This window comes from Typopeltis vanoorti, chromosome 16 (genome assembly GCF_054136105.1).
Source record: "Typopeltis vanoorti isolate ZY-2024b chromosome 16, IOZ_Tvanoo_1.0, whole genome shotgun sequence".
Lineage (NCBI taxonomy): Eukaryota > Metazoa > Arthropoda > Arachnida > Uropygi > Thelyphonidae > Typopeltis > Typopeltis vanoorti.
In genome coordinates, this window is record NC_143564.1 from 4,879,133 (window position 1) to 4,907,067 (window position 27,935).

At 35.5% G+C, this 27,935-nt stretch overlaps 1 protein-coding gene across 1 annotated transcript in view; it reads left to right on the forward strand.

Annotated features, from left to right (window-relative positions):
• LOC150097837 (irregular chiasm C-roughest protein-like) overlaps window positions 1-27,935 on the forward strand; it is a 199,721-nt gene that overhangs the window by 144,609 nt on the left and 27,177 nt on the right. The window contains exons 3-8 of the mRNA XM_090406368.1: window positions 4,423-4,761; window positions 5,864-6,121; window positions 10,594-10,696; window positions 20,840-21,024; window positions 21,262-21,455; window positions 27,509-27,644. Coding sequence (XP_090262494.1) covers window positions 4,423-4,761; window positions 5,864-6,121; window positions 10,594-10,696; window positions 20,840-21,024; window positions 21,262-21,455; window positions 27,509-27,644 — 1,215 coding nt within the window. The remainder of the gene's footprint in view (window positions 1-4,422; window positions 4,762-5,863; window positions 6,122-10,593; window positions 10,697-20,839; window positions 21,025-21,261; window positions 21,456-27,508; window positions 27,645-27,935) is intronic.

Consider the following 27,935-nt stretch of genomic DNA (forward strand, 5'->3'; position numbering starts at 1 on the left):
ATTTCGCTATAATGCTTTTCTGTATTTTAATTATATTTTATGCAATTGATGTAACATGCGTAGATTGTTGATGTAATTCCAGGAACTAATCGATGACTAACGTAGCAGTTTATAGTGAAATGTAGCGGAATTGATTTAGCTGTAAACGTGCGCCATTTCTAGAATTACACACATTCTTCATCAATATACCCCACCATGCCACGTGGTGAGTGGATGTCTCTGATAGCATTCCTTAGTATTCCAGAAAATCGAACTTTGCCAAATTTATTTCGGTTTTTACGTATTTATATATTTCTCTTCAGAAAGTGACAGGGGGAGGCAGATAAATCAGATTGTCTAACGATTCTGCTAATATATATATATATATATATATATATATATATATATATATATATATATAAACGAACGTTAGCGAGCTGGGAATAGAACCCATTCGTGTTACCTTACATAAAAACACTTACAATCGATAAATTTCAGTTTCAATTTCTTTGATATTTACGAAGAGGAAAAATTGTCTTCTGTGAATGCGTTTTAGCAGTTTCTCGATGAAAAAAAGGACTTTAAAAAGCAACAGATAACGAGGTTTTGTAAGTCAATGTTTTCATTTTAGTTTTGTATTTAATTATAACTTCCAGAAAAATAGCACCAACGTTCTTGGTTGAAACTGTGGCGAAAACAAATATCAGTAACTAAGGTGTTTACTCTCTGCTTTCTTCTCTGATTCAATTATTCCCTCTTTGGAATTCTGGGATATTAAACTTGATTTCTAAGACAGCTTAAAAATAATAGAGTTTACAGTGGGAGTGGATAATAATAATATGGAGTGATTTTAGTACATCTCTTTCCTTTGAAATTATTTTTTATTGCTCAAATTTGAAATTTGAGCAATAAACGGCTAAGCATTAAAATAATGTAAGTTGAATTCTGTTCCAAACATTTTCCAGTTTAAAATATTTATTACATAATAAAATTTGCATTTCTGTACCTTCTATTTACGTGGGTGGCGGAATTGCTATGCAGGTGAAAAGATGCCGAGCGAAGTTTTTAAAACTGAAATAAAAATTCGCGTGAAATTCATTTCAGTTGAAATAGTGCATGGAAGAAGACGACATCTAAGTGCAAATTTTATTAGTTGCGCTTTTAAACTTCAGTGATCTTATTAAACCTCAACTTACAGAGGCTATTTTAATATTTTTTCGCGGATCGCACCGAATATTATTTTATGTACAGAGTTAAAAAAAAAAATTCTGTATAGTATAGTCCACAATGACAAAATCAGATTTCGATGAGCATTCTTTAATGGATTCACATTGAATTTTTGTATGTTGCTCCCACTTACGAAAGGTTATTTACTAACCTATTTGCCTTTTTTCCGTAGGTGGGCTAAGGATTTTTTTCTTCAATTTTATCAATTTCATATATTTTTTTTGTAATTTTTTATTTATTTTTACCTAATCTAAAAACCAAACATGGAACTTTTTCAAGCCATCTCAGGCTTACAATAAATGGGGCGGTGGTCTCACACCGGTCAAGGAAATTCATCTCCCAGCTGAGACAATCACAAATATCCGTGTCCACGGCGGGATTCGAACCAGCAGCTTGTTCTTTAGAGAGAGGGTACTCATGATTATACTACATTTTTCCAATGGTGCGCTTATGAGATTAGCAGCCTTCGTTTTTATGTACACACCAGCAAGTACTGATACATATTATATAACCTTTTTAATTATTTATATAATTAAAAAGGTTTATATAATATAATTAAGATTATATTATATAAATGAAGGAAGAATTGCCTTCTTGAAGGAAGAATGAAGGAAGAATTCTACCTTCATTCTAATACTCTAGTTCTTGGTGACTATAACAGAACGTTTGTATCTCGTATTCATTAATATAATCCACCATAAAAATTCTATTCAATAACTTAAACCTCACAGCCATTAACATTTAATCCCACAGACTCCAACAGCATAACTCACAACAGAGTGCAGAACAATTATAATAAAACACTGCTGAAAACAAAATCAACGCAGCTGGTATGATTAAGCAAGCTGTCTGCTCTTCCTCTTATTTCACGTACAATGTATTCTATTCTACTCTCTCTCTCTCTCTTTCATAAAATTAGCATTTTTTCAAAATATATACGCAAATTCTGTAAGATCTAGTTAAACACAGTTAACTTTTCGTTTTTTTATTTCATAGAAAATTCTGTGCTATTACAATACAACAAATATTCAATTCAACTCAAGAATTAGATGCCATTAAATACTCTTACACTTCAAAAAGGAAAAAGAACAGAAAGAAAAATAATTCGAGATGTTGGAAGCAGTTCTTTAAGAAAAGTTTGGGATGCAAGTCAATCTTCATTATGGCGTTTAGAGACTTGAAGATAGCTTCCACTCCTCGCTTTAAACGATTGGAGATAAGGGAAATGCTTGCAATTTTTATCCTTCTTCAGTCGGTGATATACCTGATTTCAGAAATTGTTAATTACTGAAAATAAGGTCTTCTGCTCTCCAGAACTACAAAACGAAAGGTTCCATACGTAAATTTGCTCACTTCAGGTGTTTTTTACTTATACATCCCTAAAGGTTTCAAAACCAAATTTTGTATATTCAGGCAGGAACCAAAATTGTATAATCAGACTGTTACTTTTTTTCAGTCAGTATTAAAGAAATGTAAAATTAGAATTGCAGAAATAAACGGAACAGTTTCATTTACATTCTGTATAAGGTAAAAACGGCAATGCACATTTCTTTAGGATTTCTTTTCAGATTACGTTTAATCGTTTAAAGATGTTTTAGGTATTTCGATATAACCGAAAGGGATTTACAAGTTACAATGAATAGACACAGATTCGATCACTGGAGTTCCACAGCGATTTTTTTTTTATTAAAAAAATCCTTAGCACACTCACGGTATTGATGTAACAAAATATATGTACTGTGTCTTCATTAAAATAGTAGAAACTTATTAAAGTTGCGGTAGACAGTAAATTTTAATACCTGCTTCGACTGCGTTTGCATCTGTGTCAATGAATCCTCTGTGTTAGAGCCTTATGCAATGATCAGACGATGCACAACAAACGCTTTTTTTGTTGTTGAGTAAATAATTGAAATGCAATTCTGGAGCACTATTTTTTCCTCTTAGTATCTCTTCTGTACCAACATCATCAAAAATGCAATGGAAATCACATTTTTGATGATGAGTTATCTGAGAAGTTATCTGTCCTCAGAGAGAGAATGATGCAACATTTTCGAAACAGTTAATTGAAAACTGCTAATAATAAATGAAGAGTGCACTGAAGCTATCCGATGCATCCAGTTTACGGAGCTCGGCGTTGAGGTGAAAGAATATCGGGTTTAGTAAGATATATAGTGAAGGAAGGCACTACTCCGTGTTTTGTCTTTCTACGCAGACACAACCCCATAAATGATTCCAAACCCTGTAGCAGCTTTGAGCCTCATAACTCGGTGCAATGATCTGTAATGCTTTACAGGAAAGTGAATAAAAGTAGAGAGCTCGGAGTGCCACTAAGATCGTAAAGACCACGAAATGTCCTAAATAAGTACATGCACTTGGTATAAAGAGCGCAATATTTTACTGCGTTTCCCACAGAAGTAACGACATAACACAAACAAAAACGCATAACCACAAACACTTCATGAAACATTTAAAAGGAATCAAATTTAGGTAATCAGTTAGTGATTTGGAGTCGCCCGAGGACACTAAGGAGATGCAGACTTCATAACAATATTTATTCATTTATTAAATTTTATTTATTTATAGATTGTTAATGAAAGTGAGAGAAATAGCAATTTAGTAAATTGTGATTTCGTTGGTAAAAGATGTGAGATAGCTGATATGAAGATATACTCTACTTTATTATCTGAACTATATTCTTTGTTTGAAAGAGCGTGGTGCCTGTTTTTAGCCATGCATTTTTGACCACTAATTAGGGTGTGTGTAAGGCACACACCCCGGATAAAAGCATTGACAGTAAAAGTGAACCAAAGTCTGAATTATTAGTAGGAACTCGAATTGTTAATAACTTGTCAATCTGTTGTGGCATTTATGTATTTACAATAACATTTTGAAGAACTTTCCAGGTTTATTTCTTTTCACTGTTTTAACTTTAGTTTTCTGAAATATATTCAGTGTTTATATTAGTACTTCTTTGCTGCAGCTTGACAAAATGAAGATGATGAATAATTACCTAATCGTATTTGGTTCTCATTTCTTTCAAATTAGGGAGAAAAGATCTTAGGAAGCTGAAGTTTTTCTTTTGTGTTATTGTTGTGTATGATCAATTAAGATGTTCAGCATTTCAATAATGTGGCGACATTTTATTTTTATTCAAATAATTTAACCCAGTAAATGTAAAATAAAATATATATTAAAAGATTTCTTTGTATTTTCTAGAGGCACCTCATCCTCCGCGGATAGAAGATAACACCATACAGATACAGCCAGGGGATGCTCTTACGGCGCGAGTAGGGGAATCTAAGCGGCTGCACTGCGTTGCGAGGATGGGGAATCCTCCTGCAGAGATAAAGTGGTTTATTGATGACGAGGAGATAACGTCTGTGGCCAACCAGACCAACAACTTGGACATGGAAAAGCAAAAGACGTGGCAGGCAGTCAGCGTGCTCGAGTACACTTTTGACAAGGAGCAAAATAAACGAATTCTCAAGTGCGTGGCCATTCACAATGCCTACGATACGCGGTCGAAAGATGTGCGAGTGCGACTGGAAGTTTTATGTAAGTGAATAATTCGATAGATTTCCTATTTTAAGTTATATTTATCGCGCAATTTCTTTCTACCAACTGCGACTTTCCTCAGTACAAGAGAGGGTGGATTTTCTTCCATAAACGCATCGAAGAGGCAGCACTCCTCGGGTATTTCGCCCCTCCTAAATTTATGAACGCATCCTTGTGAGATTATTCTTGATGCGTTGAAGAAAGTGAGTCTATCTTAATTTAATGAACAGGAAGCATACAATGTTATTAGTGGGATCCTTTGCAAGATACTCATGATATTATGCAACACATTCACTAATCCAACAAGTGATTGGTGATTGGAATTTTGTTATTAAAAAGATTGGTTTTACAAATGCAGACTTTTGCGAGAAGGTCGAGCTTTTCATACTAAATACGTACTTCCAGTTAAGGTCCACTGTACTAAAGAAGCCATTAAATGAACATATTTAATGCCTTTAAATATCAATAAAGAAACATACGCTCTTGAATAAATTAAAATGCCCATTTTTCATCATTTTTGCAAAGTGAACTAAGGAAAATTTGGAACTAATAATGTTGAGATAGCTTAAGTAGCATACATCCGACTTTAAGTGTGAGTGAGTTGCCTTGGTATTGCACTTCTTAAACACATATTCCGAAGGACTATATATATATATTCGAATTTTATTAGCGTCTTTTTAAAAGATATATTTCACCCAGAACTGCGAATTCAAAACTAAGTCTTAGGTTAACACCTAATAAAAAATGCTAATGAACAGCGAATACCCACTCATTTCCCCTTAGAACAAAGTTTTGAGTTGTATTTATCGTGCAGTACCAACGATAACTGCTTCCTTTCAAAAGTGTCATAAGATCATCACTTTTATGAGCGTCAGAAGTGGTTTAGTTCGTGTAGTCAAAACAAGTTTGAATTTTTGCAGTCTGTTTCCGCTAAGTATTTGGTATTTAGAAATCAAAATTTAGAAATCAAGGCAAAAGATATCGATGCTTTTCATGTCTCTATTTTTAGTTTGTGTTATCTTTATATATTCAACGTTGTTAATTTATGTATTTAGGTTAAAATTTTATGCAAATTAAACCAGGCATAGTTTGTTTTCCTTAGATGCACCGAAGATCAAATTGGAAGGTAAGATATCCGGCGAGATAGTCGAAGGCTCCAAACTCTCTTTAAAGTGCACAGCAGACGCTAATCCAGAAGCCAATATCATATGGAGAAAGTCGGGACAACACGGTCTCTATGGCGTAAAGGCTCAGATAGACTTTAATCCTGTGCGGAGAACAGACACCGGCATTTACAGCTGCTCAGCGAAGAATGACATCGGGCAAAGCGAAGAAATTGAAGTCGATATTGATGTTAAATGTAAGTTTGCGAATTATAGTGTTGATGACTTACATTATATTCCTAGCTTAAGAAACGTCAATTCATCTGTTCTTTGTTTAACAAAGAGCTGACGAATTGTCATTCTAACGAATCATTTTCTTGCAAAAAGCAATTTTCAATTTAGAAGTAAAATAAGCATTGTACTAACAGATAAATTCTTCACTATGAATTTCCATAAATTCTTCACTATGAATCATTCACAGTTAAGAATTTATGGAGACAACACACGTGTTAGAATAATTACTTTATTAGAAAAGCATTGTACTGTGAATAACAGCATGTCTTACTTTATAACTACAGGCGTAAATGAACACTTCAGACAGAAGAGTACGACTGCAGAGTTTTATTTCAAAAGAATACTCTTTGATTACGCAGTAATCTGTAAAGTTTCGAAAATGGGTAATTTCAGAATTAACTAACACAGCTGCCTGCATGTCGCTGCTTGTAGTGCAGCATGGGCGAGATCTCTGACGCTGATTGAGAGCAACACTGCGCCACGATTCAATATGACTGAAGTTCCTTCATGTTCGACTTCCTTTGCCTTCGTTTAAAAATCAAACTTTCATCCTAATTTAAAGGCAACAGTAGTCTTTGTTCATTATAACATGACGTTCGTTGTAAAGCCAAGATAGATCAGAATCCAAATCATCTCCTAGTCAGATATTTCAGAATAATCTTGATTCCGAAGTAGTAATTTACACACGTTGAAACCAAATATTTTGGGAGAAATAAAACTCGAGTATTCCCCCGAAAAAGTTGGCCAGATATTCACAGAATTTCCTTAATTACGACTTGCTTCAAAAATATCTCTAGAATCGGACTCATCGTACATCACACAGACCCAGCAGTTGGCAGTGAGATCGATAACACTTAAAGATATGACGTCTTAACCAAAAATTTGATTTTTGCATAGTCAGTGATGAGGAGGATCAAGTTATGGATAAACGGTTTGTGTATATTATCATATTATGCCTAGTACTTTCACAAGGTTTCCTTGTGAAAGTTACCCAGTTCAAGTTATCGCATTTCCTGGTGGAGAGAGAGAGAGAGAGAGACCACTGCGACCTCATTGTGTCCGATAACGTATCTTAATCTGAAAAGCCCTTTCAATAATGCCTAGTGTCGTAAAAAAGGGATTCGAACCCGAGTCTTTCGTATTCGAGCTTTCACGATTCTCAAAGATACGGAAGATATCACTAGGATGAATAATACAGCGCAAGAAGGATTTTACTCATGCACTGTGCTATTAATGCAATGCTTAACACCTTTCAGAATAAAGATGAAATCTGTTCAGGTAAAGTAGCTGCTCCCAGCAACATTCATTGGCAAACCTCTGAAACAAGTGAAAACTGAAGTTAGTGGATGAACTTTGAAATATTCCGTGTCTATTGGTCAAGCAGCATATAAAATTAAAGACGTTTTATGGATGTTTCAGATCTCTTGTTGAGACGAGCGGTCAAATGCACAAAGACGACATTTACATTATCGTAATTTCACTTTTAAGCCTACAAAAACTGTAAACAAAAGATTCACCTCATTAAAACTCTGCCTTGTGAAAAGAAATCAGGGGATTCGTTATAATTCGAGGGTAACGTAACTAAAATTAAGAAGCTGGCCTACGTTTCGGTGACAAGCAATGTTTTCCAAATGAAAACAACCTGAACCTGTCCCACAAAGTTCTCATTTTCTTTTCCACTAAAAACAGTCAATTTTATTATTTCACCAGCATTTTGAGTCAGTTATGTTTCCAGTAGCGCACATAGTCCTTTCAAAGGGCAAAAGGGGAAAACAAAACACGTAACGGTTTTAAAAGAAAACAAAACATGCAACAGCCTCCACTATCACAGTGGATATCCGAAAATCTATATGCCGAAGTAAAAACATAAGCCTGATACCACCGAAGGAATAAAAACACATGTGCCACCGAGACGTGTTTGGAATTTCTAATTCGGGCACGCCTTCGTACAGGCTGTAATCTTTTCAGGTTCCCTTGTTTTCTTAGATCTCCAAGATATATTCCATATGGAGAACTTCGTTTTACAGGTTTGCCACTAGTTGGTCTGTCAAATGGTTTTTAAAGTTGTTGCATTTTTCATATACGCGAATCATCGCTTTGATTTCTCTTCTTGTCTAAGCGGCGCCCGCCATTGAGATTCAACTGGAAATGGAATCCTCTTTGCTGCGCGGGGAAACAGAGTCGAGTCAAAGAAGCTGCATCGTAATTTGTAATAAAGAAAAATCTACAATCGCATGTAAGGGCTGTCATATTCCTACTAATATTCCAGGAATGATATCCTATCACAGTCCAGCCCATTATTCTCTTCTTTTCAAACTACAGTTACCTCTGTATCCACCAAGAGACGTTTTCAAAATCATTTAAAAATTTGATAATCATTAAATGTTATTACGAGTTTTGTATCTTAAGATGTTCGACAGGTAAAGCTCAAACGTTACATGAAAGCTTCGGAAAATCGCATGAGTGCATTTAATTTTATTATTGTTAAGTTAAAATACTGTAAACGGCACGGCTGACAAAGAATGTTCAGCCAGTGTTAGATTCAAGGGGTGTACTTCATGTGAAGTAAAAGATATCTTTTCCTTTTTTCAAGAAATAGATTTTAGAACATATCTATGGATTGTTCGATCTTAGAAGTAATGCTTACCTTCGGGAGAAAACGAATATGCTTCACTGTACCTAAATATAAAACAAAAATCTAAATTGTTGGCTTTTGTACTATGCAGATTACATCTATAACGAGTTGATTCAGATCTACTCTACACCATCAGGACAAATGTCAAGATTTATATTTATGTCATAATTAACTGAACTAAACCGAAACTTGTTGGACGAGTGGAAATTCATGTTGTAACCTTCCAAAATCGGATCTTTTTAAAGACAAACAAAAATAACACCTCTGTTACCTCCGACTAAATGCATTTATTCAAAGGCAACAGAGTTAGCCTCTGTTGAAAGAAAGAGTCAGAACTAAGAAGCAGCGATCCTGGACGAAATGAATTTAAACGAAAAAACGCATTTGAGGGCTAACATATGTGTCAAGAAGAATGTTCATGTATCTCTTCTCGCTGAGAACATTCTAGAATTTTAAGATTTATTTTTGCAGCATTATGTTTGGAATACAACATTTTTAAGCAATATTCCACGACTCTTGAATCGATTTTGGATTTCGAGAGTAGCGATAGAAGCCTGTCCAATTCATAAGGAGGAATAGTGGAACGAGTAGAAAATCTCACAATTGAGTATTAACGAACAAATCTCTCTCTCTCCCCCTTTTTTCCCTTCTTTATAAAAGGGACGAATAAAAAAAGGCCAGGTTCTTAAAACTGTGACTGCTAGACTATATTTAAAATTAAATCGAAATTAATGTGATTGAAATGTTCTTGCGGAAGGTCATTCTACTTGAACGTGTATCGTTCATACCCTTTAAATATTTAAAATTATTAAAATATTTAAATAAAATAATAAATTTGAAATGAGTCGATCTAAAAATCGAGTCGTAAGTGGAAGAATTCATTATAACTAGTTAATAGTCCTTATAAGGACTGGCTTAAAGGGGCGAAGCAAGAATGCTTTTCATCTTCCCCGTTATCTGTAGAGGACAGTGTAGGGATAAGGTGTTATTGAGCTATTAAAGTTCTGATCATGGCAGGAGGGTAACAGCAATAGCCGAGCCTCAGTTAGAACTTCATTAGCTACAGCATTGCCATCCATTACCCTCCAAGGGTATTGGATTGAATGAATCAATCACCGCATCTCACGGTCGATTGATTCCCCCGACCCTAACTAGTTAATAAGAAACACTTAGGTTAATTTAAATCTTTTTATTTGTGGAATTTTCGGGTGTTTCATACTCATTTTCAATACGATTATTGGAAATCAATCCAAACAAGAGAACATGAATTCAGTTGAAAGCACCCATGATGTTATATGCACTATCGTCTGCAGAACAATAGCTCTATGTGCATTAATAAATATCCAAAAATAATTCGATAAAATAAATTAGTTACTAAAATATTTTTAAATATAGATATTTAGTTAAATACAATTTAGGGACACATGAAGGGCGAGTTTAATCAGCATAACTTCCCAAAATTGAGAAGGTTAAAGGGAATTTTTTGTTAAGGTTTGGATTTCGAACCATGTGAGTTTAAGCTATCAGATGACTTATGTCACCAGGTATGAGTTCAACCCTACAACTGGGAGGCTAAAAGTGGATTGAAAAAAAAAAATGCTCTCCAGAACCGGAGGTTTTCCGACCCGTAGTCATGCCACATATACAATAGTTTTGCAACCTTCCACGAGTGAAATACTCATTAAAAGATACAAAGGAAGTTATTTAAGCACTTTTATTCTGATTGTACTGTTGCATTAACAATTACATTTACTTTCCATTTTGGTTGTAATAAGATGGTTTTTATTGTTCCCTTTGCAGATAAGCCTAAAATAAATTCCATAGATCCTTCTCATAGCACAACAGTGGCTTTGTATCAACCAAGTAAATTGCTGTGTGAAGCAGAAGGAAACCCTTTACCTCTGTAAGTATTTGTCATTCTTTATTCATTATTTTACACGCAGCTTTCACAGTGCAGTAATTGCATAGTTTGGCAGTTATATATCGTCTATTCTGTAAACTAAAATCAATATTTTTTTCATAATCAAGTTATCGGACTTTGCCCTTGAATACAGATGATACATAATGATTGTAAACTTGCCGTCCTGAATTTTAACTCCCCCCCCCCCCTTGTAAGTTAGCAACTGAATGCACTCATTTCGATTGATGCAGTGGAGCCTGATTCTTCAATGCGTTGATACATCGAGAAATTATCAATGTATACGTTCAGAATTTTCCATAGTGAGCTCAAAAAGACAGCACAATCCCTTCATCATCATCATGTTTATTTTTGGAGAGGAAGGAAGAGACTGTATTAACACTTCCTCGAGGATCAGCAGAACTCAGAACTTTTATGATTTTTAGAATTTACGAAAATTGATTTGCGTGTGTGTGTGTGTGTGTGTGCACGTACTAGTTTCAGTTCCTGCTGATTGACACGTCGATAAGCGGAGTTTTTTGAATGCCTCCTGTTAAACTTTTCAGCGTTTTAGTATTCTTCTGGTCGCTTTCTCAATATTTCTCCATCTGTTTTTGTTAAGGTTTGGATTTCGAACCATGTGAGTTTAAGCTATCAGATGACTTATATCACCAGATATGCTCCTACTTTTTAGCTCCCTCGATTCCGACTGGTAGCATCGAAGGCGACTGTCAGAAGTAAGGAGCTTTGTGAATTATAAATCTAGATTTTCTGTATTTCATTTTCTTTTCTTCTGAGGAAGAATCGCATTTAATTTTCCTTCTCGGGCGGACATTTTTGGCGAAGACAAACAATGTTATCTTCCTTTTAGTGAAATCGCAATTCTTTTACTGCTTTTGTAATAATTTATTATTCCCCATTCTGATTGGGCAGCATTACCTGAAAAGGACATTTAATTCTATTCGTAAGTTAAATTAGCCAATCAAGTTGGTCTCGGCCATTAGAATAATGGATTAATTCGATGTTCATCCTGATCTGAATTGCAAATCAAAAATCTGTTTGGAAATTGCAAAGGTTTTTTGCAAAGGTGGGGTAAGGACGGAGATTTACCTTTTTTTATGGAGTGGAAACCTTAGTGCCGCGAGTGTCTGTTTAATTCAGTCTTACGTGAAAAAATGTTGGAAAATTTACCTGCATCCTTGAAGGAATCGCTGTTTTTTCAGACTTTGTTAAGAAAGCGTCTTCCTGACAGGTGACGTTCACAGTCTGTCGAACAAGATATTCTTTTATGGTTTCAATAATGCGGAAATGCTGAACTACCGAGTTACAACCCACCTAAGGACAGCTATTGACTAAAAAATTTAGTAGTAAGTTTTGTAGACATTTCACCTCCCCCTTCTTTTTTACTGGTTGCCTGGAATTTATCTTTTGTTTTGATTGTAATGATTTATCAATACGTAATTTTACCTTCAGAACCCCAATAACACACTCATTCAATTTCCAAACTACAATCGATCTATTTTGTTTATTTTTGATCATAGCACTTGGCGACAATCTTCGCTCGCAAGGACATCAAATATCGAAGCTTTAATGCATCTTTTTTAAATCCCTGAAAAATGCATATTCTTTATTCTAACCAAAACCCATGAGCATATCTAAGTGCTTCTTAAGATAATTACTTTCAAAATATTTTATTAGAAAAGTGATTGAGTGCAAAAGCAGGATGCGTTTGATTGATTCGTTTGTTAGCTTTGTAGGAAATTCAGTACTGAGTCGAATAAATGGAACAATTTCTAGAAATAGCATTCAATGGTCTTCGAGTTTTGGCTGTGAACTTTCAGTAATATTTTAGCTCTCCGATTGCCTACGATCGCAAAGGACTTCTTTGGGATGACGCACATAAGGTTCTTTCGTCCTAGAAATGTTCACCCCTCGTTTGTTTGGATGACAAATTGACTCTGTACTTCGATAAATGTTGAATTAAATGGAATAAGAGGCGTGGTCTAAGTCGAGAAACCTTCCTTCTAGGGAAGGAAAAGAAGGAATTGCCGAGGAGCTCAAGAATAACTGGAATGAAGAATGGCTAGTTTATGTATTACAGGTTCGTCTGAGCAATATGAATCAGTGAGTTTTTTTTTTTCAACTTCAAATGTCGTCCTTAAACCCGGAAAGGAGTGGCACTGTCCCTTGCCCCGTGCTTTAGAAGTTCTATATATCAAAAACACATAAGAATAAATTTATTACATAAGAGGTATAAAAAACGGAATATTCAGAATAAATCTTTTATGGAAAGTATATTTTTTGTGGAATAAATATAAAATAATTTATAAATGGTTATGTTTTAATCTAATTATTAAAATCGTCGGTCCATTAGCAGAACACCCAGCCATGCTCAGTAATAATTAAATTCGGTCATCTTGGATATTTTGATTTTCGATTCTATAGAAACCATAGATTTACATCTTTTTTGGATTTTTATTGTTACAAATGCAGGTTCATGAAGGTGGGAGGATAGAATTTATTTAACAGTTTTCTAGCTTGATTTATAACTTTTAAATATTCAAACATAAGGTGTGTGTCTCCCCATTTGTACTCTCTCCCGGGTGATGTAACTCTTATGGGAGTGCCTGTCAACTCCTGTCAACGATTACTACTCGTGATATAACTAGAGCATCCTTAATATCCAAAGGAAACAAAGCACCTTAATGCTTCATGGTGTGTCAGTTGTTGTTCTCAACATCTCTATTTGCTTCATACCTATTTAAGAAGCACTTTATGGTAGTTGTTCGACTATGGATTTGAATAGGAATGATACACACGTAAATGGGCTACGACAGCTATCTTATTCCCCGTTGTATTAAAATACAAAGTTAAGAATCTGATGAAACTAAATCCTCGTTATTGCAGTTAAGAGCGTTTACTGTTAGGAAATGTGATCCGAATGGACTTATAATTCTCACTTGAATCCTTTCAATTAATACGGAGTACTAATTGCCGACTGTAACTACTACAATTAGAAAAAGGGAAGTGTGAAAGCTTTAGGGTTATACCAGAAGTAAAGAATGTCATTATAACCGAGCTCTAAAATGTGAAATCGGGCGATGGTCCGATATTTTAAGAGATACCAAACCAGCCACTTTATGAAATTGGCTCATTCAACCTGAATACAATATTGGCACTGAGGAATACACTTCAAATCACGACGACCACTAACGAGAAGCAAATCTCGTTATACTGATAGTCGTTAGCCTTCTAAGAAATTGCGTTGCATACAACGCATGAAACTTGAAATAGCGAGCAAATCTATCATTTCTAAGGAAAGGGTGAATGGCAAACCTACGCAGATCATGCAATCATTTCATCATGTTTTACTGCCAACAGTGATTGATTGTACCGTTATTTCTACGGAAGTGAATGATTTTGATAGCAAACTCTGGAAACAGTCTGCATTTAAAATGAGTGACGGGCGATGCTGCTTCGACGCATAAACACTTTGCTTCTAGCAAGCGAAATAGATTAACATATTATGAAGGTAATTTTCTGCTGATCACAATCTGAATCTACGAATTACTTCAAATAATGAACTTCAGTTTCCTTTGGGCTAAGGTTTTGACTAAAACTTCGTTTTTAAAATAATGTCTAAGAGAAAAATAAAGGGATCCTTCTTCGCCTTGCATCGTACCGCAAATTCTGATGGTGCAGTGTGTTTTGTCTAAAGAAAGCAGAAACGTCAACACATTCAGTACTGCTTAAAAAACACGCGTTTCAAATTCTGTGGTGCAAACGGCAGTGAAAGAGTCTTCGTATCATTAATAACGACATCACTCTGCTGTGTGCTGACTAATATCAAAAACCAACCTTGCCATACTTGAAATGAGCGATGGAAGACGGAGATGTGCAGGTGGGGTTATTCCCACGATATTTTTAATTCTCGTAAGAAAGGCATCCTACTGTCAATCAAACATGGCTCCCAAACCGCTTTCCATACGTCACCTTTCTCTCACTTCCGACAAAGTACATTATGCACTCACACCTTTTGCCGTCTTTGACGCCGAGTTCCCTGTTTCTTCAATTCATGCATTCACCCACCGCTGCTCCTCCATTATCTTCACTTTGCTGTCAGCACTTCTTTCTACGGCTGTCATAAACCCAGTGATGTTACCTAAGTCCAGTACGGGTTTAGTGATGATAGCGTGAACGAAAGTTAACACATTATCTCCTGAGTGTTGTATTATAGCGTCGGGTCAGTATTAGATTGCATTACAGCCCCTTCCCCCTTAGGAATAAAACTAAATTGGTTGTCATAGAGTCATAAATAATCTTAATAAAATTCTATTATCTTTTTTTTTTTTCTAAATACGACAAAGTGCGAACTATGAAAATGTTTTATTTTCCATCTTCTTCTTCCTCTTGTACCTTATCCCATCTGTTTGGGGTCGGCCTTTTTACATGATGCGACTTTACTCCCACAATCCCAACTTTTTTGTCGGAGAGCATGGCTGTTCGACGCATCGCCCGCGGGCCACTTGTGGCCCGTGGAGCTCTTTACCGTGGCCCGCGAGCCATTTTGAAAAAAATAACTACTTAACATTAAAACGCGATTAAATAATTTTAATGAAGCCCGCTGGCCACTAAGCTATACTGCGGTATTTAGAATTGTAAGATGCTTTCCAGATTCACGCTGTGCATTTGATATTTTACATAAAATTCTATAAAAATAAATATTATATAGACATTCGGTACTTAAGTACTAATTAAATACCAGCTAATTAAATACCGGTACTTAAAGTACTAGTACTAACGTCGCAGGTAGATGGCTGGAACAGTAGTTCGTTCGAGTGCGCTGTCTAGTACCTTCCAGATACATCTCGAAGGTTCTCGATACTTCGTTATTTTCATATAAATACAAGAGGATCTCATCCACAGTCAGTCAGTCGTGAACCGTGTGATATTCGTGTATAAGCACACGGAGGTTCGTCATGTCAGCAATAGCCTATTGTGGTTTTATATTGCCAGACTTTTTCCATTAGTGTGAGACATATTCAGTGGATAATAACCGTTACACGTCATTTTGGATCATTTTTTGGGTAAATCTTCCATCACTATGGCGTCTACGAGTAAAATGCGTAAATCAAGTGATTCTTGTCGGGATTTTAATGAAAATGGACCAATTTGTACTTTTTTGTGCCAATTGACGATAAGCCAGTGTGTTTAATTTGTTGTGAGTCAATGACAAAAGTATCAAAAGAATACAATATAAAACGACACTATGAGACAAAGCATGCATCCAATTTTGATCAACTTCAAGGGCGGATTCGTGTGGACAAACTGAACCGTCTCCAAATTGATTTAAAATGCCAGCAGGGTACGTTTAAAAGGCAGAAGGAAGAGAGCGAAGCGTGCGTCAAAGTAAGTTATCTAATAGCTGAAATATTGCTAAAAAATCAAAAGCCTTCTTGAACGGCGAGTTTGTGAAAGAGTGTCTCATTGCTGCTGGGGATATTCTGTGCCCAAATAATAAGGAAATGTTTAAAAAACCGAGTTTGTCTGGCGTAACTGTAGCACCACGTGTCGAAGAACTTGCCAATGACATTGAAGGAACTTTAAAAAAACAGCATATTCACTTGCTTTAGATGAGAGCACAGATGTGAAGGATACAGCACAACTGGCAATCTTTATCCGTGGCATTGATCAACAATTCAATGTGATAGAAGAATTGCTAGCGCTCGTACCTATGAAGGGAACGACGAACGGCACTGATATTCTTGAAGCCGCCAAGAAAACGCTCCAGTGTTTCGACCTCAGCTTAACCAACCTCGAGGGTGTGGTATCCGATGTTGCCCCTGCTATGGTGGGAAAGAACGAAGGGTTTGTTACGCTGATACGGAAAGAACCGGTGCTAGAAGAAAAAGATTTACCACTGTTTTATCCATCAGGAGAATTTGTGCGCGAAAACTATTGGATTTCAGAATGTCATGAAAGTTATTGTGACTGTCGTCAACATTATTAGGGCAAGAGGATTGCATCATCGTCAATTTCAAGAGCTTTTAACCCAAGAGTGCGAAGCAGATCACGACGATGTGGGTTATTATAGTGATGTACGTTGGTTGAGCAGAGGGAAGGTTCTTAAAAGAGTCTTTGACTTAAGGAGCGAAATACAGCAGTTCATGCAAGCCAAGGGGGAATTCGATTGCGATCCGAAGTGGACGACAGACTTTGCCTTTGTGACCGACATCTCGTTGCATATGAATGACCTAAATACGCGGCTACAATCCAAGGATCAACTGGTGCACACTCTGATCATATCAAAGTTTTTTGTGGCCAAGCTCAAACTTTGGGAGGAACAACTCGCAAAAAAACTTAACTAATTTTTAGCTTCTCGCTGAGTCCAACTGTTCGTCTCTTGATGAATACGCTACAAAATTAGCCGTGTTGCGAAGTGAGTTCGAAGAGAGAGATTTAGTGATTTTAGTAACCAACAGTCTTCTTTAGATTTATTTTCAATGCCATTCAGTATCAGTGCTGTCGAAATGCCAGGCTTACTAGAAATGGAGCTGCTTGAACTCCAGAACAACTCTTCTTTGAGAAAAAAATTATTCAATGTGCCTTTATTTACATTTTTCAAAGACTACATATCTGAGGACGCATTCCCGAATCTTTGCCGGCATGCTTTGAAGATGTGCACTTTGTAGGAAGCACATACTTGTTGAGCAGTTCTTCTTCAGAATGAAGCATGTGACGTCCAAGATTGCGACTTTCAACATTGATGCCAACATCAACAAACTGGCCAAGGAAAAACATTGCCAAGTTGCCCATTGACATTGTAAAAAATGAATGTTTTCTTCATTAAATTATCTTTTTTTCAAGTATTGATTGTATTTACTTATCATGAACCCGTCTCCCACCTACGCTTTTAAAGCTGAGTTTGTTTATTTTTACAGGCTTTCATGTAAAGTATCAAATGCACAGCGTTCCTTGTGAATCTGGAAAGCATCTTACAATTCTAAATACCGCAATATAACTTAGTGGCCCGCGAGTTTCATTGAAATTTTAATGCGGCCCACACTGCACTGTCTGAAAGGTTGAAGATCCCCGTCGTAGAGCATGACGTTGGGAGGGTATTTTTGTCTGTATGAGTACACACTTCTACAGAAAAAATACCGGGGTTGGTTTGCTGTTCTGAGGGACAAAAAGCCCGAGTTGCCGAGAGAGCAAATCCACCACCACCTCCGTATGAGGCCTGCTAACTCGTCTTTAGTCAAAAGAGACCAGATAAAGGTTCCTCACGCCATGGATGGGAATGGAACAGGTCTTTCCGACCAAAGGGCTTCGTCTATACCAGCTGAGCTATGGAGGCTCAAAATATTTTATTTTCCATATTTCCGATAAATATGGAAATAACGTTAAATTGATCCCTGCCCTCAGCGCTTCTTGAAAGGTGTCGTGTTCACTTGGAGAAATAGTTCTTAGATATTACGAAGAAACGAATGACTAAGAAAAGAAGCGTAAAAAATTATATTTCGTCTTTTGATAATTCCAAACAGATAGTGTTATTCTTTTTCTCCATTGGCTTAAGTCAGTCGATTAAAAATATCACAAAGAAAGACTTTTACAAAGAAATTTATTCATGGTTCTAATCTTTTAGCCACCAGAGGCTGTATCTAGTAATTCTTCTCATATTTTAAACCAGCTCGCTGTGTCATTTCTCTCTGAGAGGTGAATACAGCATGTTGATTTGAATCTAAGCTTGTTTTCCAGTTCGCTTTCATATTGCTGCCCAGTAATTTATTTGTTTACTATAAAACCATAATTTGCACGCCTCATTGCATTTCCCAAGTGATTTTCGCCACCGATCTTGTTGCAAAATTAATTAGCTTCGGTTTAAAAGTGTATAGACAAGCTGCTTTAAAATTAAAAATCTTTTCAGGTTATCTGCATAATATTTGCGTAAGAAACTTAATTGGCATTGGCAAAGTAATACAGAATAGCTGTAATGAAAATGTTATTGACTTTGCATTCATCTTCGGAATGAGGAATAGAAAATCAAATATTTATATACGATAACAGACCAAAATGGAGTTTTGTAGTGATATAGGGAAGCACGAACAAAAAATAATCTTCAAAGGATCTGAAAAGACGTTAGCCTGCCAGAAATTCGATTTTTGATGGTGATTTGAGGGTTTCGGAATTCTGCCTAAGAACGCACGGCGATGAGAAAAAAATGAAAATAAGTTATTTAATTAGATGAAAAGTTTTAAACAAATTTAAGCATATATCAAAATAAATTTAATAAATTTCAGTGGGGAAAAGTTCCTCATAATTGGTCTTGGTGAATGTACATCTACAAATTCTCAATTTAAGTATTAGGTATAAACCCACTGCTTACTACGTACCGCTCCAACGTTTCTGTCTTTACGGAGATTGGTCTAAATCAGTGGAGCGCCATATGGTTGTCCCTCGTCACTCTCTGCTTCAGGTTAGTAATTCCCTGAGTCACCCTCTCAACATTCAGGTCTTCATAATAGAAAGAAGTTTTATTAGTAATGACAGCTGTCATTTTTTTTACTCACACTCATCAAAATGTGCAACAGTGAAATGTTTATATAGTCAAGGTATTAGGCTAATAAAGGCTTAATTTTGCTGTTGCTTTTCTTAGGCCAATAGAAACTTCTTGATTTGTATCTTTAACGGCTAAATGGACCTTCATTAGCCTAATATCTAGCACTTGACTGTATAAGTATTTCATTTTGGATCGTATCAGAATTTTTGACAAGTGCGTGCAATAAAACAATGATGGCTGTTATTGTTAATTAAAATGTCTTTATATGACAACTGCTGAGAGTCAAAGAATTACTAACCTGAAGCCGAATGCGATGAGGGGCAACAAAATGGCGCTCCGTCTATTCATAACACATTGAGTCACACCTAATGCGGTGACTGAATGACAACTACATGCAATTGTAACCAAAGCAACGAAATGCTGGAAAAAAATTATCATCAGTGGGATCTAACGGATGAACAATTTCTCTAAAGTTGTTTCTCTTTCAATTGACGAACGACATGCTGTACAACATTTTTTTTTTTTCTGGCGAAGGAGCATATTCAAAGGATCTTTTTCTCCTCTTTGATATTCGATACTAAATTTTTTTTTTTGCTTTATTCTGTGTCCTTTAAGCATTGCGTATATAATTATTTCATATCATATACGACAGCTTGTTTTGGGAATTTGACCTTTCTTTCTTTTTCTATGATTATTTAAAATTTCTTGAAATGTTCCGTTGTCTTTCAATTATAATGAAGTGTTCCTTTCTTTATGATTTTTAAATGTCCACTTGGAATAAATTTCCGTACTTTTAAACCACTGAATAAGTAACACCAACCAGTTGCAAACTTCTTCAACAAAGCAGTTTGCAACTGAGTAGCAACGAAAATCTTGTGCTTATTGCAATGTCCAAAATAAAATTCGCTTTAGTTCAACAACCGCTCCTACAATAGCAATGATCAAAATATGAATCAGATATCTCTTCTTGATAAAATAAGATAATGTCTCTGTAAGAGCACAGAACAGACTACCCTTCCGTAAGTGCGATCTGAAGAATGGCATTGGTTGGAAGGAATTTCCTAATCTAGAATGAGAGGAATCATTATTACATGCCTGGATGTAAGAGTAAGTTAGCGAGTCTGATGCTGAGGGATTTTTCTTGTTCCATTTGACTGGTAGTCTGAGAACGGATGTAAAACATGAAACTGGATTTATTCTCCTAATGGGATGGTTGTTTTAGCATGATCTTAAAATATTCTCGCAGATAACAGAAAGTATAATTTGAAGAATAGGCAGAAAGATCGAATATAAACTCATAATTTGTATATTCAATTTTGATCTCATTGAATCGTTGTAGTTGTTGCAGAAACAAAATCAGAAATCATACAGATCACTAAGACTTTCAACAGTTAGGAAGAATTATTCCGTGATTATTTAGTTTTATTCCATTAAATTTTGTTTTGCAGCGTAAATGTCAGTATCCGCGTGTTTCTCACTTCTCCACTTATCATTTTATCTGATTAAAAGTTATGCTTTCTTTAATATGTGAAATATAAGTTTAAAATAATGCCTCCAGATTGACATTCATAACAGCTGTTCCTTTTCAGATATACGTGGCTACAAAAATTTGGGGAGGATTCATTATCGGGAAGAGTACGAGGTCACAACTCCACGTTGCACATTTACAACGTCACTTATGCTTATCAAGGAACTTACATTTGTCAAGCTTCGAACGTCATCAATGGCGTTGAACACAAGGTGCAATCCGAGGAGATGATTATAGACGTAACGGGTAGGTTGGTCTCTTTGTTTTGGTTATGAATTGCTGCTGGATACATAGCCCAGCTATAATTTCTTTAAATGATGCTTTCGTGTTATTAATAATAAAAAATACGGAATACCGTGCGAATTGAAAACTACAAAAAGCTAATTTCAGCAATAATCACTAAACTATAGGTTTTAAGTATAAACTACTAATTCACTGATAAATAGATCATTTATCTTAATGTTGATTTTTGTGTGTTGTCAGGTCCACCTCAAATATTAACGGACTCTCACAAAACAAAGGAAAAAGTGAAAGTGGAAAAGGACGAAGATGCCACCATCACCATCTACTTCTGTGCTGATCCGAGACCTCGAAAGTCATTCTGGGAATGGGGAAGTCTGAAATTGGATACAGGGAATGATCACAATCGCCGCTTTATTGCAGAGCAATTACAGAAAGTAAGTGTGCGCGCGTACCTCAAGTCTCTCACTCTTAAATATCTTCAGTCGTAACGATGTTTTAAGACCAGCCGCGAATTTGAAGTCTAAACGAGAAAGTTCCTTCTCTGGGAAGCAGTCACAGAAATCACTCTAAAAACCATTTCTGGCAAACGTGTGCTCTTTTCCCGCTACATTATATTCCTTTTTATTTCTGTTTTGCATTATAAATATTCCAAGACATTCTTGAAATATTTTGCAAGACCGTAATTTTTGTACTCGTTCAGAGCCCAAAACCAAAGTGTAGCTAACTATGGAAGGAAGAATTCAAAGCATTACCAAGTCAATTTTGATTCTTTAAAGTGCATGTTTATCAAAGGAGTAATTAAACGAAGGGCAGGCACTTTTTCCTATTATTTATTACTTCTTGGGAATTTGCTTTTAGATGATTCTGATAATTACTTCATTAAATTTAAGGGTTATTAATTTACGATGGTGAACATAGAAAGAACATTTAATTAACATAAAAATCTATTTCGTTCGAAGCAAGAAAAAAAATCTCATTATGCACGACAGTTGAGCAAAATACGCAATTAATTTTGCTCTTTGAAGAAATTATAAATGCAGCCAAAATATTAAAACAGTAATTAATTCATTATTGAATTCATGTTTTAATGTGTTCTTATGGCTTGATTTTCCCGATGGTATTTTAAAGATGCGCGACAATAACTTCGAGCAACCTAAAAATGGAAAAAGTGCGTATTTTGCACGCAGCTCTTTCACGCTGAGAAAAAAAATGGCGATAAATGAACAGTTGTAAGGTTAGAGTATTTATTCCCTCAGAATGGTTGTTATCAGTAGACTATTTCTAATTGCATTTTTCTTAATATGGAAAAGTGATTTGAATTGTATGAAATATTAAACGAAATCCTAATAAATAACCACTGTTTTATTAGCAAATTGCAAACGAATGTTGATCTTTTTCTAAGGGTCCCATAAACAATCCTGATAGTTACCTGCTGTGACCACATTTAAGAAGATTTCGGACCAGGTGTGTGTATATTTCGATTCAAGCATTCGCTGACCGGACTATTTAGACTCATTGAGTTTCATTAGGATCGGTTTAAACAGAAAATATTTACAAAACTAAGTTTCTAAACAAATCGTAAATTATTAGGGAAAACAATGTTTTTTTATTTTATTTTATTGAAATGTAGGATGTTATTGATTTAGACGTATTATGATCTGTTTCTACCTCAGAAGGTAGGCAAGTATCTTCCAAGAAAATATCCCACGGTGATTCTTTTTTCTACTGATGGTTTATGATGAAATTGCTTTCGTTTTTATGATGAAATTGCTTTCGTTTTTATGATGAAATTGCGTAATCTTTCCATTTGCGCTCGTTTAATGTGCTCTATCGAATTGTTCATATTTCTTTATTTTCTCTATTATTGGTTCCTAGTTTAATTCTTTCATTGCATCTTCGTTTCTTTTATGATCAAATATGGCCAAACATAGAAACAAACTTGAGTTTCTTAATTTACGAAAGGTATCAGAATGTAAACTTCGGCAAGGGAATTGTCTTGTCTTGCACTACTTAAAACACACAGACTGCCCAGGAGTCCATATATTGGCCTTTTATTACTGTATTGATTATGTTTTGCTGGCCTCAACAACTGTTTCGAATTGTTAGTTCTCATCAGAAACCTGTCAGAAAGTTTAAGAGAACAAAATGCCTGTATTCAGTACCAGAAGAATCACATGTTAGTTAATTAACCTTATCGCATGTGAACTCTCGGTAGGTTCGTAAAGGAATACTGAATTTTACAGAGAAAAGGTCATTTAATTTGACAAAAGAAAGATACTGAAATGGAGATGCCATATACAGAAAGAAACTTCAAAATTTACTACTTAGAAGACACGGGTTGTAGGTCAGAGTCCGTGTCTTGCAAGTAGTATAAATCTAGACAACTCTGCTGAAGGTTATATTCTCATAGGCCCTGTGGTAAATTTTGAAATTTTTTAAAGTATCTTTGTATATTTGGGTATAAAATATGAACGGATCCATTTCAATATCTTACTTATGCAATTGAAGCCATTCGGCTCTATACTTCAACAAAATGGATATATTTTATTTCATTTCTGCCACGTATAAAGCAGAGTTTGTTTACATGTTTCATTTATGAAGCACTTTCTTGTTACAGCACGCACACCCTGTCTCCATCATGCTGTAGGCACGTTTAAGAAGCAGACACCGTCCATCCGTTGTAAGTCTTGAGAATGTGAAACACGTTTTCCCGCTTGTATTAATTATTATTGTCAAGTGGCACTCGAATGTTAATGTCACCTGTAATGACAGATTCATTAGTAAACTTAAGCAAATGTTTTGCCGAGCATATTTGTTTAACCCAATCCGATGTTCTCGAGCAGGCTCCAGTAAACAGGCCGCCACATTAATCCAGTCCGCCACCAGCAACATTAGGAATAAGCGTAGACGGTGGTCGTCGCGTTCAGGGCGTAACCCGTATGTCACACATCACGGTATCGGAGTCAGTTGTCGTCCAGAGACGAAGACTCAAGCTGAGAGCGGCGCTGTGAGGTTGGCATGACACGGCGATTTGCGAATGTTACCTGCAATTTACATGCGCCTGCACGACAGATCCGCCCGCCACGGCATTTATATTCAACGCTCTTAAGGAGGCGACGTGGCTGAACACCGAACAGAAATGGAATATGAGATTGTTAGCAGATCAACAAGATTTCGCACCATTTTGCATCCTGAATATAAGGAAAAGCTTTCGCCAGGATTTCTTCAATAATGCACAGATGCCAAATAAAATTTCAAATATCATTAATTGGGTTGCAGTCTTTCTCCATTTATTTTTTTCTGGTTTAATAAGCATGTGTTCCTGTTCACTGAAGATGTTAAACTAAAGACAGTGAAAACAAAGTGACAATGTGCTTATTTCACTTTTGCACGAATAACTTGCATTCACAGTTAGTTCAAGTCATTTTATATAGCGTCCTTCCCCTCCCACAGTATATCTCACTCATTTAAGAAATTACCACAATTGCTTCCTCTTCACTGCCCCCCCCCCCCAAAGGAACCTAGTGAAATTATGGCTGGTCCACTCTATCATTTGTAGAGTGACAGGTTGGTAACTTCAATTATAATCAATGCTTCGAAACAAGAAACTCTTGCCTTAAGATGCACTTATTAAATAACATAATATCCACCTTGAAACAATGGCGAAAATTCATTCTGCGACATCCTTGTTACTTCGGTGGGATTTCTTTAAAAAAATAATTTTCACTTTTCCATTGCTTCCTTTGATTCTCAAAAAATCTCGAAGTATGGGCACTCTCTCCCTCTCAAAGACGGTACTGGAGATCCAAAATGGACACACATTTGGAGATTTTCGTTGGGTTGCAGATTTTATTAATTTTGATAGCACAGTTTTATTAAGTCATAGCTAAATCAGTTGATGATATTTAGTTAAAAACAACGATGAGTTAAAATGCCCATTTTACAAGGTGTGAATGCATGAAATTCAGCTGAATTATTACTGTTATTAACATTTATTATTCTGTTTACTGACAATATTTAACAATTAGTAATAGTTAATAAAATGTCCAGTTTATTATTAATTGAATCTATCGATCGAATCTACATTAAATTCGGTGTGCTTGAACAGTAGTTTCTTGTTTTCTTTTGAAATGTTTCCATCACACGGGTCTTCATAAGACTACCTGGAGACCATTTACAGGTTGAAGCTTTTCTTCAGCCTTCTTTGATGTCTATCGATGGAAAAGGAAGTACAGAGGAGGGGAGTTGGGAGTTAACCGATAAATTTTGTAGTCACTAATCTTAATTATTTCACCCTCCATCGATGGTCTGTTCCTTGTGTATATATAACATGTAAATGAATTTTAAATTGAAGTCAATTGCAAATATTTTTCGGTGGAATGAGGCAATTCTTTCATTGGAGTAATTCATTTTTACAGTGATAGTAAAACGAATACTGAAACTGCCTTATCTATATGCAACCTCTCAATAACAACAACTGCGTAAGATGCACGTCTATGTAAATGAGAGAATTATGTAAACACAAAAGAAATATCCAGAATGACAATTCCAGATGCATTTTCCTTTCATTTTTCTGTGATGTAATGCGATGGATTTAAACTAACCATAAACATGACTGGATTTCTATCATTATATTTCCTAAATTGTTAATATTCTGCACATAAAACTCCTCTAGGTTACTCTTTGTTTATCATATTTTATATGAATGAAAAGATTTTCTTAGAAGATGACCTTAGTTTAATCTACGCAGACAACTCTCGTAGCGTGAATTTTCTAATTGAATACAAATTCGATTTATTCCTTTCTTTGAAAATCAACATGAAACAGACTGATCATAAAAATCACGTTTCTGATGTCCAAAAAAAAAAAAAAATAATAATAATAAAAAATTTGATTCAACTTGCGTAACATTTTGAATTATAGTCAACGGCAACATGCTCTTTGAACTCAAGTTGCCGAATTTGGACTGATCTCAGGGAAAATATTTTTTTCTGAATGAAATAAAAAAGTTCGTTACCGAAGTTTCCTTTAAGTTTTCTGATTTTAATGCATCCCGATAATTAATGTTTCCCATCAGCGAGCCCTTTGCGTACTTCCCATGAAACCTGCGATTCAAGTGCCTTGCTTGTTATCCTAACGATGTAATATGTCGTACTACCATATTGATCTTTCTTATCTCGTTGCCGTATTAGCAAGACAGTGTGTGTGTGTGTGTGTGGGATTTGACGTACTGTGCATTGCCTGTACAGTGCATGTCGGTGGATGACACTATTCTTTGTGTTTTCTTTTCCTGACATTTCCTATAATTGCGTAATTTTTCAGCCCAAGTAGAGTATCGCAAAATTGGTTATTTTATCCTTTTCCCATCGGCTCTGTGTCGTCTAATTTTAAGTAAAAATTCATCCGACTTGATCCAGTGTAATTGCTAGCATAATTGCTTGTCTTCTTGAATTCCTCCTGTGCTGAAAAATAAAACGAGCAGAAAATTTATTAACGGATTAGTTTTCTGAAAGCTGCTTTTCAAATATCATTTTTGAAGAAAAGAAGGGATGTTGTTTAAGATAATTTCGCAATTTAGTTTTGGATAACCTTGCTTTAGAACTGCCTGCATTAAAATGAACTGTTATCGAATAAGAAATTGACCGTCGGAAAAAAAAACGAAAAATCAAGCAGGCAGCTGATCCACATAGTTATTAAAGAAAATATACACCTTTCAGTGGAGATATTCAAGAAAAACGCCCAAAAAAAACCCTATTTATTTCCGATGTGTAACGCATATATTGTGGAACCATATCTACTTGAAAGGATCCTATTCGGGTCACATTTTATGGCTAATGAGGAAAAAGAAAGGGCAAACTGGGAAGTGTGAATCAGTCAGCAGTGTTAAACATAAGAGAAACTTGGAAGGAAAATGAATTAGACTAAGATGCATTTCTGGAAAACTGAAGATCATCAGAAAGGTCTCAAATATAATTTTCGGCTCTTCCGTCAGAAGATTCTTGAACCCATCAGGCTTCGCGTGAGCTCCAAGAATGGCCCAATGCCAAAAGTTTACCTACGGTTCGTGTATGTAGTATCAAGTGTTCGTGTCATATATAATCCTAGAATAACTAACTCAGTGCTTGGAAAAAGTCGAGCAATGTTGCTACTCTAATTTTTCGAAGGCAAGAGTTACCACTGGTTAACTCGTAGGTTAGCTTCTCGTTGATTTCCCTCTCATCTTGTCCTTTATATTTCCAATTTTTTGAAACGTTCGCATGTGCATTTACCCAAGCAACAAACACACAACAGGTGCTAAATCATTATGCATTAATTAATAATAATAATGAATATGTTTTCTATTCAACTGCAGTTATCTAATTCTTGAACATACGAGAATTGCAAAGTGAATAAAAGAGTAATAAAGAGAAGGTTTTATATATTATCATATTTGAACATTTCAATGGTAATTATTAAGGTAATGTGTTTTTGTTTTGCATTTTCATAGGATGGTATAAAAGAAGATTGTTATAAAGCCAGCCTTGTAGTTAAGGGCGTTGAAGGCGGGGATTCCAGGATATACACGCTGAATGTTGAGAACGAAAAAGGGATGGAGTCGTTTGCGGTTATCCTCGAAGTTATTGGTAAATCAACTACTTAAATATATTCTTGATTACAATCTTCTCTACGAAATATATATACTACCTCCTAAACTAAACGCAAAATATCATTTGTGTATTAAGATGTAACACAACTAAAATGCTTGTGATAAATTTGATGCAGGCTGTGTCCAATTTTATTATCAGTCATTTATACTTTCATAGGTTAACCACTTTACCTCAGTCATAATTGCGCTGCATTTGTAATTATTGATTTTACCTGAGCACTAATTTTACTTCAATATTTAGGTTTATCAGTTTTTCTTTTTAATTTCA